The sequence below is a fragment of the Doryrhamphus excisus genome, chromosome 10 (assembly GCF_030265055.1).
Source record: "Doryrhamphus excisus isolate RoL2022-K1 chromosome 10, RoL_Dexc_1.0, whole genome shotgun sequence".
Classification (NCBI taxonomy): domain Eukaryota; kingdom Metazoa; phylum Chordata; class Actinopteri; order Syngnathiformes; family Syngnathidae; genus Doryrhamphus; species Doryrhamphus excisus.
In genome coordinates this window covers 20190418-20208259 of record NC_080475.1, presented here as the reverse complement: position 1 = coordinate 20208259, position 17842 = coordinate 20190418, and the positions used below count along the sequence as shown (strand labels likewise).

Genomic DNA, 17842 nt, shown 5'->3' with positions numbered 1-17842 from the left:
GTTAGTATGTCGTTTTTTTCAGTTTTTTCAACTTGCTCAAAATGCACTTTTCTGTTAAAATAAACACGGGAAACCTCACACACACTCAACAGGGGCCCCAGGAGCATCCAAAAATGGCATAAAATGCCAAAATTTTAGGGCGTCAATTTTTGAAAAAAAACGTAAGGGGTTAGTATGTCGTTTTTTTCAGTTTTTTCAACTTGCTCAAAATGCACTTTTCTGTTAAAATAAACACGGGAAACCTCACACACACTCAAGAGGGTCCCCAGGAGCATCCAAAAATGGCATAAAATGCCAAAATTTTAGGGCGTCAATTTTTGAAAAAAAACGTAAGGGGTTAGTATGTCGTTTTTTTCAGTTTTTTCAACTTGCTCAAAATGCACTTTTCTGTTAAAATAAACACGGGAAACCTCACACACACTCAACAGGGGCCCCAGGAGCATCCAAAAATGGCATAAAATGCCCAAATTTTAGGGCGTCAATTTTTGAAAAAAAACGTAAGGGGTTAGTATGTCGTTTTTTTCAGTTTTTTCAACTTGCTCAAAATGCACTTTTCTGTTAAAATAAACACGGGAAACCTCACACACACTCAACAGGGGCCCCAGGAGCATCCAAAAATGGCATAAAATGCCCAAATTTTAGGGCGTCAATTTTTGAAAAAAAACGTAAGGGGTTAGTATGTCGTTTTTTTCAGTTTTTTCAACTTGCTCAAAATGCACTTTTCTGTTAAAATAAACACGGGAAACCTCACACACACTCAACAGGGGCCCCAGGAGCATCCAAAAATGGCATAAAATGCCCAAATTTTAGGGCGTCAATTTTTGAAAAAAAACGTAAGGGGTTAGTATGTCGTTTTTTTCAGTTTTTTCAACTTGCTCAAAATGCACTTTTCTGTTAAAATAAACACGGGAAACCTCACACACACTCAAGAGGGTCCCCAGGAGCATCCAAAAATGGCATAAAATGCCAAAACTTTAGGGCGTCAATTTTTGAAAAAAAACGTAAGGGGTTAGTATGTCGTTTTTTTCAGTTTTTTCAATTTGCTCAAAATGCACTTTTCTGTTAAAATAAACACGGGAAACCTCACACACACTCAAGAGGGTCCCCAGGAGCATCCAAAAATGGCATAAAATGCCAAAATTTTAGGGCGTCAATTTTTGAAAAAAAACGTAAGGGGTTAGTATGTCGTTTTTTTCAGTTTTTTCAACTTGCTCAAAATGCACTTTTCTGTTAAAATAAACACGGGAAACCTCACACACACTCAACAGGGGCCCCAGGAGCATCCAAAAATGGCATAAAATGCCAAACTTTTAGGGCGTCAATTTTTGAAAAAAAACGTAAGGGGTTAGTATGTCGTTTTTTTCAGTTTTTTCAACTTGCTCAAAATGCACTTTTCTGTTAAAATAAACACGGGAAACCTCACACACACTCAACAGGGGCCCTAGGAGCATCCAAAAATGGCATAAAATGCCAAACTTTTAGGGCGTCAATTTTTGAAAAAAAACGTAAGGGGTTAGTATGTCGTTTTTTTCAGTTTTTTCAACTTGCTCAAAATGCACTTTTCTGTTAAAATAAACACGGGAAACCTCACACACACTCAACAGGGGCCCCAGGAGCATCCAAAAATGGCATAAAATGCCCAAATTTTAGGGCGTCAATTTTTGAAAAAAAACGTAAGGGGTTAGTATGTCGTTTTTTTCAGTTTTTTCAACTTGCTCAAAATGCACTTTTCTGTTAAAATAAACACGGGAAACCTCACACACACTCAAGAGGGTCCCCAGGAGCATCCAAAAATGGCATAAAATGCCAAAATTTTAGGGCGTCAATTTTTGAAAAAAAACGTAAGGGGTTAGTATGTCGTTTTTTTCAGTTTTTTCAACTTGCTCAAAATGCACTTTTCTGTTAAAATAAACACGGGAAACCTCACACACACTCAACAGGGGCCCCAGGAGCATCCAAAAATGGCATAAAATGCCCAAATTTTAGGGCGTCAATTTTTGAAAAAAAACGTAAGGGGTTAGTATGTCGTTTTTTTCAGTTTTTTTAACTTGCTCAAAATGCACTTTTCTGTTAAAATAAACACGGGAAACCTCACACACACTCAACAGGAGCCCCAGGAGCATCCAAAAATGGCATAAAATGCCCAAATTTTAGGGCGTCAATTTTTGAAAAAAAACGTAAGGGGGTTAGTATGTCGTTTTTTTCAGTTTTTTCAACTTGCTCAAAATGCACTTTTCTGTTAAAATAAACACGGGAAACCTCACACACACTCAAGAGGGTCCCCAGGAGCATCCAAAAATGGCATAAAATGCCAAAATTTTAGGGCGTCAATTTTTGAAAAAAAACGTAAGGGGTTAGTATGTCGTTTTTTTCAGTTTTTTCAACTTGCTCAAAATGCACTTTTCTGTTAAAATAAACACGGGAAACCTCACACACACTCAACAGGGGCCCCAGGAGCATCCAAAAATGGCATAAAATGCCCAAATTTTAGGGCGTCAATTTTTGAAAAAAAACGTAAGGGGTTAGTATGTCGTTTTTTTCAGTTTTTTTAACTTGCTCAAAATGCACTTTTCTGTTAAAATAAACACGGGAAACCTCACACACACTCAACAGGAGCCCCAGGAGCATCCAAAAATGGCATAAAATGCCCAAATTTTAGGGCGTCAATTTTTGAAAAAAAACGTAAGGGGGTTAGTATGTCGTTTTTTTCAGTTTTTTCAACTTGCTCAAAATGCACTTTTCTGTTAAAATAAACACGGGAAACCTCACACACACTCAACAGGGGCCCCAGGAGCATCCAAAAATGGCATAAAATGCCAAAATTTTAGGGCGTCAATTTTTGAAAAAAAACGTAAGGGGTTAGTATGTCGTTTTTTTTCAGTTTTTTCAACTTGCTCAAAATGCACTTTTCTGTTAAAATAAACACGGGAAACCTCACACACACTCAACAGGGGCCCCAGGAGCATCCAAAAATGGCATAAAATGCCAAAATTTTAGGGCGCCAATTTTTGAAAAAAAACGTAAGGGGTTAGTATGTCGTTTTTTTCAGTTTTTTCAACTTGCTCAAAATGCACTTTTCTGTTAAAATAAACACGGGAAACCTCACACACACTCAACAGGGGCCCCAGGAGCATCCAAAAATGGCATAAAATGCCCAAATTTTAGGGCGTCAATTTTTGAAAAAAAACGTAAGGGGTTAGTATGTCGTTTTTTTTCAGTTTTTTCAACTTGCTCAAAATGCACTTTTCTGTTAAAATAAACACGGGAAACCTCACACACACTCAACAGGGGCCCCAGGAGCATCCAAAAATGGCATAAAATGCCAAAATTTTAGGGCGTCAATTTTTGAAAAAAAACGTAAGGGGTTAGTATGTCGTTTTTTTCAGTTTTTTCAACTTGCTCAAAATGCACTTTTCTGTTAAAATAAACACGGGAAACCTCACACACACTCAACAGGGGCCCCAGGAGCATCCAGAAATGGCATAGAATGCCCAAATTTTAGGGCGTCAATTTTTGAAAAAAAACGTAAGGGGTTAGTATGTCGTTTTTTTCAGTTTTTTCAACTTGCTCAAAATGCACTTTTCTGTTAAAATAAACACGGGAAACATCACACACACTCAAGAGGGGCCCCAGGAGCATCCAAAAATGGCATAAAATGCCAAACTTTTAGGGCGTCAATTTTTGAAAAAAAACGTAAGGGGTTAGTATGTCGTTTTTTTCAGTTTTTTCAACTTGCTCAAAATGCACTTTTCTGTTAAAATAAACACGGGAAACCTCACACACACTCAACAGGGGCACCAGGAGCATCCAAAAATGGCATAAAATGCCAAACTTTTAGGGCGTCAATTTTTGAAAAAAAACGTAAGGGGTTAGTATGTCGTTTTTTTCAGTTTTTTCAACTTGCTCAAAATGCACTTTTCTGTTAAAATAAACACGGGAAACCTCACACACACTCAACAGGGGCCCCAGGAGCATCCAAAAATGGCATAAAATGCCAAAATTTTAGGGCGTCAATTTTTGAAAAAAAACGTAAGGGGTTAGTATGTCGTTTTTTTCAGTTTTTTCAACTTGCTCAAAATGCACTTTTCTGTTAAAATAAACACGGGAAACCTCACACACACTCAAGAGGGTCCCCAGGAGCATCCAAAAATGGCATAAAATGCCAAAATTTTAGGGCGTCAATTTTTGAAAAAAAACGTAAGGGGTTAGTATGTCGTTTTTTTCAGTTTTTTCAACTTGCTCAAAATGCACTTTTCTGTTAAAATAAACACGGGAAACCTCACACACACTCAACAGGGGCCCCAGGAGCATCCAAAAATGGCATAAAATGCCCAAATTTTAGGGCGTCAATTTTTGAAAAAAAACGTAAGGGGTTAGTATGTCGTTTTTTTCAGTTTTTTCAACTTGCTCAAAATGCACTTTTCTGTTAAAATAAACACGGGAAACCTCACACACACTCAAGAGGGTCCCCAGGAGCATCCAAAAATGGCATAAAATGCCAAAACTTTAGGGCGTCAATTTTTGAAAAAAAACGTAAGGGGTTAGTATGTCGTTTTTTTCAGTTTTTTCAACTTGCTCAAAATGCACTTTTCTGTTAAAATAAACACGGGAAACCTCACACACACTCAACAGGGGCCCCAGGAGCATCCAAAAATGGCATAAAATGCCCAAATTTTAGGGCGTCAATTTTTGAAAAAAAACGTAAGGGGTTAGTATGTTGTTTTTTTCAGTTTTTTCAACTTGCTCAAAATGCACTTTTCTGTTAAAATAAACACGGGAAACCTCACACACACTCAACAGGGGCCCCAGGAGCATCCAAAAATGGCATAAAATGCCCAAATTTTAGGGCGTCAATTTTTGAAAAAAAACGTAAGGGGTTAGTATGTCGTTTTTTTCAGTTTTTTCAACTTGCTCAAAATGCACTTTTCTGTTAAAATAAACACGGGAAACCTCACACACACTCAACAGGGGCCCCAGGAGCATCCAAAAATGGCATAAAATGCCAAAATTTTAGGGCGTCAATTTTTGAAAAAAAAACGTAAGGGGTTAGTATGTCGTTTTTTTCAGTTTTTTCAACTTGCTCAAAATGCACTTTTCTGTTAAAATAAACACGGGAAACCTCACACACACTCAACAGGGGCCCCAGGAGCATCCAAAAATGGCATAAAATGCCAAACTTTTAGGGCGTCAATTTTTGAAAAAAAACGTAAGGGGTTAGTATGTCGTTTTTTTCAGTTTTTTCAACTTGCTCAAAATGCACTTTTCTGTTAAAATAAACACGGGAAACCTCACACACACTCAACAGGGGCCCCAGGAGCATCCAAAAATGGCATAAAATGCCAAAATTTTAGGGCGTCAATTTTTGAAAAAAAACGTAAGGGGTTAGTATGTCGTTTTTTTCAGTTTTTTCAACTTGCTCAAAATGCACTTTTCTGTTAAAATAAACACGGGAAACCTCACACACACTCAACAGGGGCCCCAGGAGCATCCAAAAATGGCATAAAATGCCCAAATTTTAGGGCGTCAATTTTTGAAAAAAAACGTAAGGGGTTAGTATGTCGTTTTTTTCAGTTTTTTCAACTTGCTCAAAATGCACTTTTCTGTTAAAATAAACACGGGAAACCTCACACACACTCAACAGGGGCCCCAGGAGCATCCAAAAATGGCATAAAATGCCCAAATTTTAGGGCGTCAATTTTTGAAAAAAAACGTAAGGGGTTAGTATGTCGTTTTTTTCAGTTTTTTCAACTTGCTCAAAATGCACTTTTCTGTTAAAATAAACACGGGAAACCTCACACACACTCAACAGGGGCCCCAGGAGCATCCAAAAATGGCATAAAATGCCCAAATTTTAGGGCGTCAATTTTTGAAAAAAAACGTAAGGGGTTAGTATGTCGTTTTTTTCAGTTTTTTCAACTTGCTCAAAATGCACTTTTCTGTTAAAATAAACACGGGAAACCTCACACACACTCAACAGGGGCCCCAGGAGCATCCAGAAATGGCATAGAATGCCCAAATTTTAGGGCGTCAATTTTTGAAAAAAAACGTAAGGGGTTAGTATGTCGTTTTTTTCAGTTTTTTCAACTTGCTCAAAATGCACTTTTCTGTTAAAATAAACACGGGAAACATCACACACACTCAAGAGGGGCCCCAGGAGCATCCAAAAATGGCATAAAATGCCAAACTTTTAGGGCGTCAATTTTTGAAAAAAAACGTAAGGGGTTAGTATGTCGTTTTTTTCAGTTTTTTCAACTTGCTCAAAATGCACTTTTCTGTTAAAATAAACACGGGAAACCTCACACACACTCAACAGGGGCACCAGGAGCATCCAAAAATGGCATAAAATGCCAAACTTTTAGGGCGTCAATTTTTGAAAAAAAACGTAAGGGGTTAGTATGTCGTTTTTTTCAGTTTTTTCAACTTGCTCAAAATGCACTTTTCTGTTAAAATAAACACGGGAAACCTCACACACACTCAACAGGGGCCCCAGGAGCATCCAAAAATGGCATAAAATGCCAAAATTTTAGGCGTCAATTTTTGAAAAAAAACGTAAGGGGTTAGTATGTCGTTTTTTTCAGTTTTTTCAACTTGCTCAAAATGCACTTTTCTGTTAAAATAAACACGGGAAACCTCACACACACTCAAGAGGGTCCCCAGGAGCATCCAAAAATGGCATAAAATGCCAAAATTTTAGGGCGTCAATTTTTGAAAAAAAACGTAAGGGGTTAGTATGTCGTTTTTTTCAGTTTTTTCAACTTGCTCAAAATGCACTTTTCTGTTAAAATAAACACGGGAAACCTCACACACACTCAACAGGGGCCCCATGAGCATCCAAAAATGGCATAAAATGCCCAAATTTTAGGGCGTCAATTTTTGAAAAAAAACGTAAGGGGTTAGTATGTCGTTTTTTTCAGTTTTTTCAACTTGCTCAAAATGCACTTTTCTGTTAAAATAAACACGGGAAACCTCACACACACTCAACAGGGGCCCCAGGAGCATCCAGAAATGGCATAGAATGCCCAAATTTTAGGGCGTCAATTTTTGAAAAAAAACGTAAGGGGTTAGTATGTCGTTTTTTTCAGTTTTTTCAACTTGCTCAAAATGCACTTTTCTGTTAAAATAAACACGGGAAACATCACACACACTCAAGAGGGGCCCCAGGAGCATCCAAAAATGGCATAAAATGCCAAACTTTTAGGGCGTCAATTTTTGAAAAAAAACGTAAGGGGTTAGTATGTCGTTTTTTCAGTTTTTTCAACTTGCTCAAAATGCACTTTTCTGTTAAAATAAACACGGGAAACCTCACACACACTCAAGAGGGTCCCCAGGAGCATCCAAAAATGGCATAAAATGCCAAAATTTTAGGGCGTCAATTTTTGAAAAAAAACGTAAGGGGTTAGTATGTCGTTTTTTTCAGTTTTTTCAACTTGCTCAAAATGCACTTTTCTGTTAAAATAAACACGGGAAACCTCACACACACTCAACAGGGGCCCCAGGAGCATCCAAAAATGGCATAAAATGCCCAAATTTTAGGGCGTCAATTTTTGAAAAAAACGTAAGGGGTTAGTATGTCGTTTTTTTCAGTTTTTTCAACTTGCTCAAAATGCACTTTTCTGTTAAAATAAACACGGGAAACCTCACACACACTCAACAGGGGCCCCAGGAGCATCCAAAAATGGCATAAAATGCCAAAATTTTAGGGCGTCAATTTTTGAAAAAAAACGTAAGGGGTTAGTATGTCGTTTTTTTCAGTTTTTTCAACTTGCTCAAAATGCACTTTTCTGTTAAAATAAACACGGGAAACCTCACACACACTCAAGAGGGTCCCCAGGAGCATCCAAAAATGGCATAAAATGCCAAAATTTTAGGGCGTCAATTTTTGAAAAAAAACGTAAGGGGTTAGTATGTCGTTTTTTTCAGTTCTTTCAACTTGCTCAAAATGCACTTTTCTGTTAAAATAAACACGGGAAACCTCACACACACTCAACAGGGGCCCTAGGAGCATCCAAAAATGGCATAAAATGCCAAAATTTTAGGGCGTCAATTTTTGAAAAAAAACGTAAGGGGTTAGTATGTTGTTTTTTTCAGTTTTTTCAACTTGCTTAAAATGCACTTTTCTGTTAAAATAAACACGGGAAACCTCACACACACTCAAGAGGGGCCCCAGGAGCATCCAAAAATGGCAGAAAATGCCAAACTTTTAGGGCGTCAATTTTTGAAAAAAACGTAAGGGGTTAGTATGTCGTTTTTTTCAGTTTTTTCAACTTGCTCAAAATGCACTTTTCTGTTAAAATAAACACGGGAAACCTCACACACACTCAAGAGGGTCCCCAGGAGCATCCAAAAATGGCATAAAATGCCAAAATTTTAGGGCGTCAATTTTTGAAAAAAAAACGTAAGGGGTTAGTATGTCGTTTTTTTCAGTTTTTTCAACTTGCTCAAAATGCACTTTTCTGTTAAAATAAACACGGGAAACCTCACACACACTCAACAGGGGCCCCAGGAGCATCCAAAAATGGCATAAAATGCCAAACTTTTAGGGCGTCAATTTTTGAAAAAAAACGTAAGGGGTTAGTATGTCGTTTTTTTCAGTTTTTTCAACTTGCTCAAAATGCACTTTTCTGTTAAAATAAACACGGGAAACCTCACACACACTCAACAGGGGCCCCAGGAGCATCCAAAAATGGCATAAAATGCCCAAATTTTAGGGCGTCAATTTTTGAAAAAAAACGTAAGGGGTTAGTATGTCGTTTTTTTCAGTTTTTTCAACTTGCTCAAAATGCACTTTTCTGTTAAAATAAACACGGGAAACCTCACACACACTCAACAGGGGCCCCAGGAGCATCCAAAAATGGCATAAAATGCCCAAATTTTAGGGCGTCAATTTTTGAAAAAAAACGTAAGGGGTTAGTATGTCGTTTTTTTCAGTTTTTTCAACTTGCTCAAAATGCCCTTTTCTGTTTAAAAAAACACGGGAAACCTCACACACACTCAAGAGGGGCCCCAGGAGCATCCAAAAATGGCATAAAATGCCCAAATTTTAAGGCGTCAATTTTTGAAAAAAAACGTAAGGGGTTAGTATGTCGTTTTTTTCAGTTTTTTCAACTTGCTCAAAATGCACTTTTCTGTTAAAATAAACACGGGAAACCTCACACACACTCAAGAGGGGCACCAGGAGCATCCAAAAATGGCATAAAATGCCAAACTTTTAGGGCGTCAATTTTTGAAAAAAAACGTAAGGGGTTAGTATGTGGTTTTTTTCAGTTTTTCAACTAGCTCAAAATGCACTTTTCTGTTAAAATAAACACGGGAAACCTCACACACACTCAACAGGGGCCCCAGGAGCATCCAGAAATGGCATAAAATGCCCAAATTTTAGGGCGTCAATTTAAAAAAAAAAAACGTAAGGGGTTAGTATGTCGTTTTTTTCAGTTTTTTCAACTTGCTCAAAATGCACTTTTCTGTTAAAATAAACACGGGAAACCTCACACACACTCAACAGGGGCCCCAGGAGCATCCAAAAATGGCATAAAATGCCCAAATTTTAGGGCGTCAATTTTTGAAAAAAACGTAAGGGGTTAGTATGTCGTTTTTTTCAGTTTTTTCAACTTGCTCAAAATGCACTTTTCTGTTAAAATAAACACGGGAAACCTCACACACACTCAACAGGGGCCCCAGGAGCATCCAAAAATGGCATAAAATGCCAAAATTTTAGGGCGTCAATTTTTGAAAAAAAACGTAAGGGGTTAGTATGTCGTTTTTTTCAGTTTTTTCAACTTGCTCAAAATGCACTTTTCTGTTAAAATAAACACGGGAAACCTCACACACACTCAAGAGGGTCCCCAGGAGCATCCAAAAATGGCATAAAATGCCAAAATTTTAGGGCGTCAATTTTTGAAAAAAAACGTAAGGGGTTAGTATGTCGTTTTTTTCAGTTCTTTCAACTTGCTCAAAATGCACTTTTCTGTTAAAATAAACACGGGAAACCTCACACACACTCAACAGGGGCCCTAGGAGCATCCAAAAATGGCATAAAATGCCAAAATTTTAGGGCGTCAATTTTTGAAAAAAAACGTAAGGGGTTAGTATGTCGTTTTTTTCAGTTTTTTCAACTTGCTCAAAATGCACTTTTCTGTTACAATAAACACGGGAAACCTCACACACACTCAAGCGGGGCCCCAGGAGCATCCAAAAATGTCATAAAATGCCCAAATTTTAGGGCGTCAATTTTTGAAAAAAAACGTAAGGGGTTAGTATGTCGTTTTTTTCAGTTTTTTCAACTTGCTTAAAATGCACTTTTCTGTTAAAATAAACACGGGAAACCTCACACACACTCAAGAGGGGCCCCAGGAGCATCCAAAAATGGCAGAAAATGCCAAACTTTTAGGGCGTCAATTTTTGAAAAAAACGTAAGGGGTTAGTATGTCGTTTTTTTCAGTTTTTTCAACTTGCTCAAAATGCACTTTTCTGTTAAAATAAACACGGGAAACCTCACACACACTCAAGAGGGTCCCCAGGAGCATCCAAAAATGGCATAAAATGCCAAAATTTTAGGGCGTCAATTTTTGAAAAAAAAACGTAAGGGGTTAGTATGTCGTTTTTTTCAGTTTTTTCAACTTGCTCAAAATGCACTTTTCTGTTAAAATAAACACGGGAAACCTCACACACACTCAACAGGGGCCCCAGGAGCATCCAAAAATGGCATAAAATGCCCAAATTTTAGGGCGTCAATTTTTGAAAAAAAACGTAAGGGGTTAGTATGTCGTTTTTTTCAGTTTTTTCAACTTGCTCAAAATGCACTTTTCTGTTAAAATAAACACGGGAAACCTCACACACACTCAACAGGGGCCCCAGGAGCATCCAAAAATGGCATAAAATGCCCAAATTTTAGGGCGTCAATTTTTGAAAAAAAACGTAAGGGGTTAGTATGTCGTTTTTTTCAGTTTTTTCAACTTGCTCAAAATGCCCTTTTCTGTTTAAAAAAACACGGGAAACCTCACACACACTCAAGAGGGGCCCCAGGAGCATCCAAAAATGGCATAAAATGCCCAAATTTTAAGGCGTCAATTTTTGAAAAAAAACGTAAGGGGTTAGTATGTCGTTTTTTTCAGTTTTTTCAACTTGCTCAAAATGCACTTTTCTGTTAAAATAAACACGGGAAACCTCACACACACTCAAGAGGGGCACCAGGAGCATCCAAAAATGGCATAAAATGCCAAACTTTTAGGGCGTCAATTTTTGAAAAAAAACGTAAGGGGTTAGTATGTGGTTTTTTTCAGTTTTTCAACTAGCTCAAAATGCACTTTTCTGTTAAAATAAACACGGGAAACCTCACACACACTCAACAGGGGCCCCAGGAGCATCCAGAAATGGCATAAAATGCCCAAATTTTAGGGCATCAATTTTTGAAAAAAAACGTAAGGGGTTAGTATGTCGTTTTTTTTTCAGTTTTTTCAACTTGCTCCTGGGGCCCCCGTTGAGTGTGTGTGAGGTTTCCCCTGTTTTTTTCACCGGAAAAGTGCATTCGAAGCAAGTTGAAAAAAATGAAAAAAACGACATACTAACCCCTTACGTTTTTTGTCAAAAATTGACACGCTAAAATTTTGGCATTTTATGCCATTTTTGGGTGCTCCTGGGGACCCTGTTGAGTGTGTGTGAGGTTTCCCTTGTTTTTTTCACCAGAAAAGTGCATTAAAAGCAAGTTGAAAAAAATGAAAAAAACGACATACTAACCCCTTACGTTTTTTGTCAAAAATTGACGCCCTAAAAGACAGAAAAAGACAAAGAAAAAAGGAAATACTCCCCCCTCAGCGGTTAAATATTCACAGCTACTCTAAATATATTCATTTCCGTCCCTCCCTGCTCAGAACCACATCCTGTTTCAACAGAATGAAAACAGCTTTGAAAGGAAGCGAGGGGCACTTTTAAAGCTCTTCCACTCTTTGACTTCCTAAAAGTGGTAAATGTTTTTTTTAACACACACTACAGTAGCTCACAAAAGTGTGTAAACTCACATTTTGGCAAACATTTCATTACATTTTCCCAAGGGACGATTCTATGAAATTATACTTACAGTAGTCAGTCTAAAGTTAGTATCCAAGTGTAGTATAGTAAAAATAAGGCACCTGCCATCTTGGAGGTGTGTCTGGGCTCCTTATGTTGGAAAACTACCGTATAGGCCTACAGCGTCAGGGCACGACAGTACCCCCCACCATTCTTAACTGTAGGCATGACATGACAAATGCGTGCGTGTGAGGTTTCCCGTGTTTTTTTTTTTTTACCAGAAATGTGCATTAGCACCAAGTTAAAAAAAAACAGGAAAAAACGACATACTAACCCCTTACGTTTTTTGTCAAAAATTGACGCCCTAAAATTTTGGCATTTTATGCCAGTTTTGGGTGCTCCTGGGGCCCCTGTTGAGTGTGTGTGAGGTTTTTCCGTTTTTTTCACCAGAAAAGTGCATTAGCAGCAAGTTGAAAAAACTGGAAAAAAAACGCCATACTAACCCCTTATGTTTTTTGTCAAAAATCACCAAATTCAAACACTGGCATTTTATGCCGTTTTTGGGTGCTACTCAGGCCCCTGTTGAGTGTGTGTGAGGTTCCCATGTTTTTTCACCAGAAAAGTGCATTAAAAGCAAGTTGGAAAAAAATGAAAAAATGAAAAAAACGACATACTAACCCCTTAGGTTTTTTGTCGAAAATTGATGCCCTAAAATTATGGCATTTTATGCCATTTTTGGATGCTCCTAGGGCCCCTGTTGAGTGTGTGTGAGGTTTCCCCTGTTTTTTTCACCAGAAAAGTGCATTCGCAGCAAGTTGAAAAAACTGAAAAAAACGACATACTAACCCCTTACGTTTTTTGTAAAAAATTGACGCCTTAAAATTTTGGCATTTTATGCCATTTTTGGGTGCTCCTGGTGCCCCTGTTGAGTGTGTGTGAGGTTTCCCATGTTTTTTTCACCAGAAAAGTGCATTAGCAGCAAGTTGAAAAAACTGAAAAAAACGCCATACTAACCCCTTACGTTTTTTGTCAAAAATCACCAAATTCAAACACTGGCATTTTATGCCGTTTTTGGGTGCTCCTGGGGCCCCTGTTGAGTGTGTGTGAGGTTTCCCATGTTTTTTCACCAGAAAAGTGCATTAAAAGCAAGTTGGAAAAAAATGAAAAAATGAAAAAAATGACATACTAACCCCTTAGGTTTTTTGTCGAAAATTGACGCCCTAAAATTATGGCATTTTATGCCATTTTTGGGTGCTCCTGGGGCCCCTGTTGAGTGTGTGTGAGGTTTCCCGTGTTTTTTCCACCAGAAAAGTGCATTAGCAGCAAGTTGAAAAAACTGAAAAAAACGACATACTAACCCCTTACGTTTTTTGTCAAAAATTGACGCCCCTAAAATTTTGGCATTTTATGCCATTTTTACGTGCTACTGGGGCCCCTGTTGAGTCTGTGTGAGGTTTCCCTTGTTTTTTTTTCACCAGAAAAGTGCATTAGAAGCAAGTTGGAAAAAAAATGAAAAAAAAACGCCATACTAACCCCTTACGTTTTTTGTCAAAAATTGACCCCCGAAAATTTTGGCATTTTATGCCATTTTTGGGTGCTCCTGGGGCCCCTGTTGAGTGTGTGTGAGGTTTCCTCTGTTTTTTCAATCAGAAAAGTGCATTAGAAGCAAGTTGAAAAAAATTGAAAAAAAAAACGCCATACTAACCCCTTACGTTTTTTGTCAAAAATCACCAAATTCAAACAATGGCATTTTATGCCGTTTTTGGGTGCTTCTCAAAAACGTGTGTGTGAGTTTTTTTGTGTTTTTTTGACCAGAAAAGTGCATTTGCAGCAAGTTGAAAAAAACTGGAAAAAAACTGAAAAAAAAAACGATATACTAACCCCTTACGTTTTTTGTCAAAAATCAGTAAACAAGGGACAATTCTATGAAATTATACTTACAGTAGTCAGTCTACAATTAGTATCCAAGTATAGTATAGTAAAAAATAAGGCACCTGCCATCTTGGAGGTGTGTCTGGGCTCCTTATGTTGGAAAACTACCGTATAGGCCTACAGCGTCAGGGCACGACAGTACCCCCCGTTGGCGTTGACTCCTCAGTGGACCATAAATCCACCGTTAAATCCAACTAAATCCAAGTTAGAGGGGGTGTACTTTTGTGTATACTACATAATGTTTCTGATTTTACTTACCAAGAACATCTTGAGTCATCTGGTCACTTAAGTAAGTTGATGTTCTTTGTCCTCTGGTGGCCCGGCACCGATAAGTCCCTGCATGGTGAGGACTGAGGTGGTTGATTTGGAGGGTTCGATCCGTGGCGTTAAGCTGCTTTCCATCTTTGTACCATCGGTACACCCAAGCTTTTGCCACATCGACTTTGCAGGTGAACGTTGTGTTTTCTCCGACGTACATGGAGTTCAAGACGGGATCTTTGCTCAGTGATGGTTTTGGGGTGTTTTCTAAAAAAAAATATGTCTTATGAGGCATATTTGGACATGTTGTAAAATCATCACACATCACATTAACGTCATACAAAACAGAAGGTTACCATAAACTTGAACAATTGCAGTGTTACTGAACGCAGTGGTGACATTCCTGGATTTGTGTTGTGCTTTGCAAGCATATTTTCCTTGGAAAACTTGGGAAGCTGAGGTGATATTGAGAAGAGACCCTCCTGCGCTTAACTCCAGCGCAGGGTCTTTCGGGAGTGGCTTTTCGTTTCTGCGCCAAGCGAACGTCCAATCAGAGCTGTTCATATCACAAGTCAGCTCCACGGTCTCGTTTTCAAAGACATCTAACCAGGAAGTCACATGATTCAGAGTCGGTGTTGGTGGTTCTGAAATGAAGAACGTCATAACGGCTTGAGAACATGGAAAGAACATGGTCATCAAGTACTGCGTGACTTAGTTCTGGTAAACCCGACTTACCAGATACCTGCAAGGTAGATGTTTCACTCGGTTCCGAGTAGAAAGGAGTTTTTCCTCTCTTGGCTTTGCAGTGGTACCGTCCAGTATCGGATGGTACCAAAGAATCCACTCTAAAAGTATTGGATTCTTGGATTTCCTGGTCATTATGATACCACATATAATCCCAACCGGATGAGATCTGAATCCTGCATCGGAAGGTAACCGATTCTCCCGGGTACATGAGTTCCAGGTTTGGATTCCGGGTCAAAGTTGGACTGGGTTTGTTTGCTAATCAGTTGGAAAACATTTTTTAAAATATGCGTATTAGTAATAATGTTAGTAGTAGTACATAGTACTACTATGTACATAGTACATAGTAATGTTGAGTTGATATTCAATAACAAATAAAATACATGAATCTTACGGTGGACTTTCAAGTGAAGTGGTTCACTGTTAATGGAATTGCCTTTGACTTTGTGATGACCTTGACATCGATACATTCCGGAGTATGCTGGAGACGCTGCAACGATCGTCAGCACCGCACCGGACGATAAATTAAAGGAGAAATTTGGGTCTGTTTCTTGGACCAGATTCCCAGATTTGTACCAAATGAAGCTCCAGTCTGAGCTGTCATTGATGCTACAACGAAGCTCTACGTTCTCAAACGGGAAGACTTCCAACCAAGGTGACTTCAAGGACAATGATGGGACGGGAGGCTCTGGAAAAAAAACAATAATACGTTTGAATTAATGTGGTCCAAAATAAAAGTAAACACACTCAAATTGTATCAAGGTGGATTTGTGTACTGTTCCTTTTGAAGTTCTCATAAAGTAGTCGAGGAAAGTTGGGTACACATTTTTACGATATTTTTACATTTCTCACCATAGATAGTCTGGCTCTCAGTCGACGCTTGGTTGGTTGGCAAAATGTCCGTAAACGTGGAGGTGACTGGTGAAAGGGAGATGACAAAACGTGTAATACACAATATACAAGCAATGATAGAAAGTACTATCTTAGTACTAGAGTACTAGTACTAGAAAGTACTAGAGTTATCTTTGGAGACACGGGCACCCATCAGTTGGATCGAAGAGATCGATCGGGAGGCAACTTTTTTCTGTATTGAGTTGTGGACTCCTATAGAGCAGCTACACACAATAACCAGCACATAGAGCTTTCCAGTTCTTCCAGAATCTGCACCTATTCAGTTGTTTTACTTTGAATTTTTATGGTTCCGTGCGAAAACGGTCTGTTTTAAAATATTTCCACCCCACGCTTACTCCGCTGTGGTTGGTGCCGCTAGCTGCGAATAATAAACGCAGATTTATCTTTTTAAAATACGGCCAGGGCGGCACGGCGGCCAAGTGGTTAGCGCGCAGACCTAGCGCAATTGTCCATAGGTAGTATGAATGTGAGTGTGAATGGTTGTTTGTCTATACGTGCCCTGTGATTGGCTGGCCAATCAGTCCAGGGTGTACCTCTTGCCCAAAGACAGCTGGGATAGGCTCCAGCACCCTCGTGAGGAAAAGCGGTAGAAAATGAATAAATTAATGAAGCCGACTTGGTTGCACAGCGGTCGAGTGGTTAGCGCGCAGACCTCGCAGCTAGGAGACCAGGGTTCAATTCCCCCCTCGACCATCTCTGTGTTAAGTTTGCATGTTGCATATTCATAGCCATAATAATAATATTACTATCATTATTATATTAATATTATTAACAACAATATTAATATAATAGTAGTATTATTATCATTATTGACAACATTATTATTATTATTATTATTATTATTATTATTATTATTATTATTATTATTATTATTATTATTATTATTTGTATTACTATTATTGTGCTTGTGCTCCTTTTTCCAGGAGTATTTTGTAATATTACTACCATTATTATATTGATATTATTAACAACAATATTAATATAATAGTAGTATTATTATCATTATTGACAACATTATTATTATTATTATTATTATTATTATTATTATTATTATTATTATTATTATTATTGTTATTATTATTATTATTATTATTATTATTATTATTATTATTATTATTATTATTATTATTATTATTATTATTACTATTATTACTATTATTACTATTATTGTGTTGTGCTCCTTTTTCCAGGAGTATTTTGTAATATTACTACCATTATTATATTGATATTATTAACAACAATATTAATATAATAGTAGTATTATTATCATTATTGACAACATTATTATTATTATTATTATTATTATTATTATTATTATTATTATTATTAGTAGTAGTAGTAGTAGTAGTAGTAGTAGTAGTAGTATTGTGCTTGTGCTCCTTTTTCCAGGAGTATTTTGTAATATTACTACCATTATTATATTGATATTATTAACAACAATATTAATATAATAGTAGTATTATTATCATTATTGACAACATTATTATTATTATTATTATTATTATTATTGTTATTATTATTATTATTATTATTATTATTATTATTATTATTATTATTATTATTATTATTATTATTATTATTATTATTATTATTATTATTATTATTATTATTACTATTATTGTGTTGTGCTCCTTTTTCCAGGAGTATTTTGTAATATTACTACCATTATTATATTGATATTATTAACAACAATATTAATATAATAGTAGTATTATTATCATTATTGACAACATTATTATTATTATTATTATTATTATTATTAGTAGTAGTAGTAGTAGTAGTAGTAGTAGTAGTAGTAGTAGTAGTAGTAGTAGTAGTAGTAGTATTGTGCTTGTGCTCCTTTTTCCAGGAGTATTTTGTAATATTACTACCATTATTATATTGATATTATTAACAACAATATTAATATAATAGTAGTATTATTATCATTATTGACAACATTATTATTATTATTATTATTATTATTATTAGTAGTAGTAGTAGTAGTAGTAGT

At 37.0% G+C, this 17842-nt stretch overlaps 1 protein-coding gene across 1 annotated transcript in view; it reads right to left on the bottom strand.

Annotated features, from left to right (window-relative positions):
* LOC131136858 (carcinoembryonic antigen-related cell adhesion molecule 5-like) overlaps positions 1-17842 on the bottom strand; it is a 36915-nt gene that overhangs the window by 13118 nt on the left and 5955 nt on the right. The window contains exons 6-10 of the mRNA XM_058084151.1: positions 15790-15855; positions 15332-15625; positions 14929-15195; positions 14550-14837; positions 14194-14460 (exon numbers count right to left, since the gene is read on the bottom strand). Of these exons, the coding sequence (XP_057940134.1) occupies positions 14194-14460; positions 14550-14837; positions 14929-15195; positions 15332-15625; positions 15790-15855 (1182 nt within the window). The remainder of the gene's footprint in view (positions 1-14193; positions 14461-14549; positions 14838-14928; positions 15196-15331; positions 15626-15789; positions 15856-17842) is intronic.